The sequence below is a fragment of the Mchenga conophoros genome, linkage group LG3 (assembly GCF_057382185.1).
Source record: "Mchenga conophoros isolate Kocher_MC1m ecotype Shallow Benthic linkage group LG3, M_conophoros_male_GT1.1, whole genome shotgun sequence".
NCBI lineage: Eukaryota > Metazoa > Chordata > Actinopteri > Cichliformes > Cichlidae > Mchenga > Mchenga conophoros.
The window spans coordinates 52,281,106-52,284,146 of NC_140528.1; the positions used below are offsets into that span (position 1 = coordinate 52,281,106).

The 3,041-nt window shown below is 43.2% G+C and overlaps 1 protein-coding gene across 1 annotated transcript; it reads right to left on the minus strand.

Annotated features, from left to right (window-relative positions):
• Positions 1 to 304: 304 nt before the first annotated feature.
• Positions 305 to 2,273, minus strand: LOC146579402 (tripartite motif-containing protein 16-like). Its single transcript, XM_085269250.1, has one exon. It carries the CDS (start codon positions 2,196 to 2,198, stop codon positions 522 to 524), a length of 1,677 nt encoding a protein of 558 aa, XP_085125376.1. The 5' UTR covers positions 2,199 to 2,273; the 3' UTR covers positions 305 to 521.
• Positions 2,274 to 3,041: the final 768 nt, after the last annotated feature.

The window sequence follows — 3,041 nt, forward strand, 5'->3', positions numbered from 1 at the left end:
GCGGTAGGTGAAGTGCCTTGCCCAAGGACAGAACCACCAAGACAGATGTAGCAGGGGATCAAACCGGTAAACCTTCCGGCTAAAAGATGAGCTTCCCAAACCCCTGAACCACGGTCGCCCATGCTTTTATTTGTTCTCCTCCAAAGTCCTGATTGTGGAACAGACATGTCTAAAAGGAAACTTTCTGCTAAAATTTCGGAAATTTAAGTAAAGCAGTTCAAGCAGTTATCTGATTGTATCAATTTCTATAGAAACATGATATCTGTTTTAATCTGTCAAACTTTTTATTTGAAAATGGCTTTAAATGATTTTACTCTAAATACAATAATTGATTGTTAGTAGCACGATCAAATAATCATAAAAAATGCCCATAAATGTAAGTACAGTTTGAAACAGTGCAATATTATTTTCACACATCAATGAACCACTGAACTTCTCAGCTTCTAAAATGTAAAGCCTCATTTAGAAACTACACAAGTACATATAATGGTCAGGGATCAACATGAACCTGTCTTCTCTGTTTATTTGACTTTAATCAACTCTGCAGTGTCTCCATCAGAGAACCCAAGCCGAAATCCAGCATAGAGCGGCTGAGTGAATGTGGTCTGGACTCTGTGGAGGAGAGTCATGGTTTCAGAGACGCTGTAGAAAGACAGAATACCTGCTCTGTGATCCAGGTACACTCCTACTCTGGAGGACCGAGGACCTGAGAGGACAGTTTGGACTTTGTTATATTGAAATTTATAACCGTTTGTGTCACAATATAATGACTGAGATTTGTCATTCCATCCAAATCCACATTCATTGCCCCTTCCTGCTCTGCTGATATTCTTGTATGCAACTGCGACATAAACTGCTCCTCCTCTCCACTCCACCTCCCAGTAACAACATCCAGTCAGACTCTCTCTACTCAGGACCTGACACCATACAGTGAATCTGTCTGGATGATCAAAATAAGACTTTTGTTGTTTCATAAATGTTACTTTTCTGTTCCCCTCAGATAATAACAGTCGTCTGTTTGCTGTGTTTGGATCCAGTGTGATTTCATGTGAATATTTTAAGAATCCAGCTCTGGTCTTTGGCTCTGCTGGTGACAGTAAAACATCCTCTTCAGTGACTGTCAGTGAGATGTTTGTCCATTCCTCTCTCAGAATGTCCTGTAGTTTATCTCTGGTCTCTGACACAGCTGCTGTCACATCCTCAAAGTAGCTCAGAGGACGAATATTGATGCTGGATGAGTGTGTAGACTCACTGAGTGCTGACAGTGAGGGGTAGTTGTGTAGAAACTGGTTGTGATCCTCTGTGTGTGAGAGCTGCTCCAGCTCGACGTCTTTCCTCTTCAGCTCAGCGATCTCCTGCTCCAGCTTCTCCTGAAGCTCTTTGACTCGACTCACTTCAGTTTCCTGCTGGGATCTGACCTGCTGCTTCACATCAGAGCTTCTTTTCTGGATGAGACGGATCAGCTCAGTGAACATCTTCTCACTGTCCTCCACTGCTTTATCAGCAGAGCCATTGATGGCCTCCACCTCCTGTTGAAGCAGCTTCACATCTTTCTCTCGCTCCTGGATTCTCTGCTGGATGTTTAGTCGTCTCACCTCGAGCTCCTTCTGCTTCTCAGTCCTTTCTGCTGCAGCTGGGACTGTTTCATGGCCTTTATGTTCATCAACTGAGCAAAGATAACAGATACTCTGCTGATCGGTACGACAGAAAATCTTCATCACCTCATCATGACGAGAGCAGATGTTCTCCTGGAGCTTCTTGGAGGGGGCCACCAGCTTATGTTTCTTTAATGGAGCTGCATCATAGTGAGGTTGGAGATGTTTCTCACAGTAAGAGGCTGGACAAGATAAACAGGACTTGATGGCTTTCAGCTTCCTCCCAGTGCAGACATCACAGGCCACATCTTCAGGTCCAGCATAGCAGTGATCAGCTGGAGCAGCTTGGAGTCCAGTCTTCTTCAGCTGCTCCACTAAAGCTGCAAACATGACGTTTTTCTCCAGGACAGGCCTCGGTATGAAAGTCTTGCTACACTGAGGGCAGCTGTGGATTCCCTTCTTGTCCTCTTTGTCAAAGTGGGTTTCAACACAGTTCATGCAGTAGCTGTGTCCACAGGCTGTAGTCACCGGATCCTTCAGTAGATCCAAACAGATGGAACAAGAGAAGGTTTCTCGGTCCAGCTGAACTCCTTTCTGCGCCATTTCTCCTCTCAGTGTCAGTGACTGTGTGAGTTTCTCTTCCTTAAAACTGAAACTAGTCTGAGCTCTGATCTCAACAACGTGTTTCTGCAGTGAATGGAGCCTGTCAGCTCTTACACGTCACCACATGTTGTTTACGCCCATTGTCAAAGTGCAGGTCTGAAGGGGAGGGAACGAGGAAACACGTGGACAGAGAGGAGGTGCTGTGTTTAAGAGCAGGAAGAAGAGGGAGGGTTATCAGGCTGTGCTTCACTCCAGGAAGAGGAGCAGTTTGAGAGTGATACTGTGTTTAACCTTTTTTTTATTTACTGCTCACCTTTTAAGCCTGTTAACACTTTCTTCTATATAATAAACTTCACTTGTCACAGTTCTCACTGAAGTTATCCTTCAGTTTTATTCAATGCAGGATGATAATGACCCTAGACATACAGATAAGGCAGCCACTGCATGATGACATGAAGCTTATGTTGCATTTAAGGGTGCAGCAAGTGGAATAGTTGGTATTTCAGGGAAATGTTCGATAGGAATGAAGAAAAATTCCTGTTAATTTCAAAGAAAACATACTCATCAACTTTTTAAATTTCATTTATTTTGTTATGTAGAAGTGTCACGGTTCTGGGTCCGTCGGACCCAGTAGTTTGAGTTTTATTATGTTTTGGTTTTAGTTTGCATCAGGGATTGTTTTCTTGTTCTCTTGTAGTGTTGATTATGATGATGTTTATTATTTGAGTTTCATGTTTCTGTGGTGTTTAGGATTTGTTCTTCAGTTGTGTCTGCTTAGTATTTGTCTAGCTCCATGTGCCATTTTCTGTCTGTCTCTCTATGTCGAGTTTGTGTCTTAGTGTG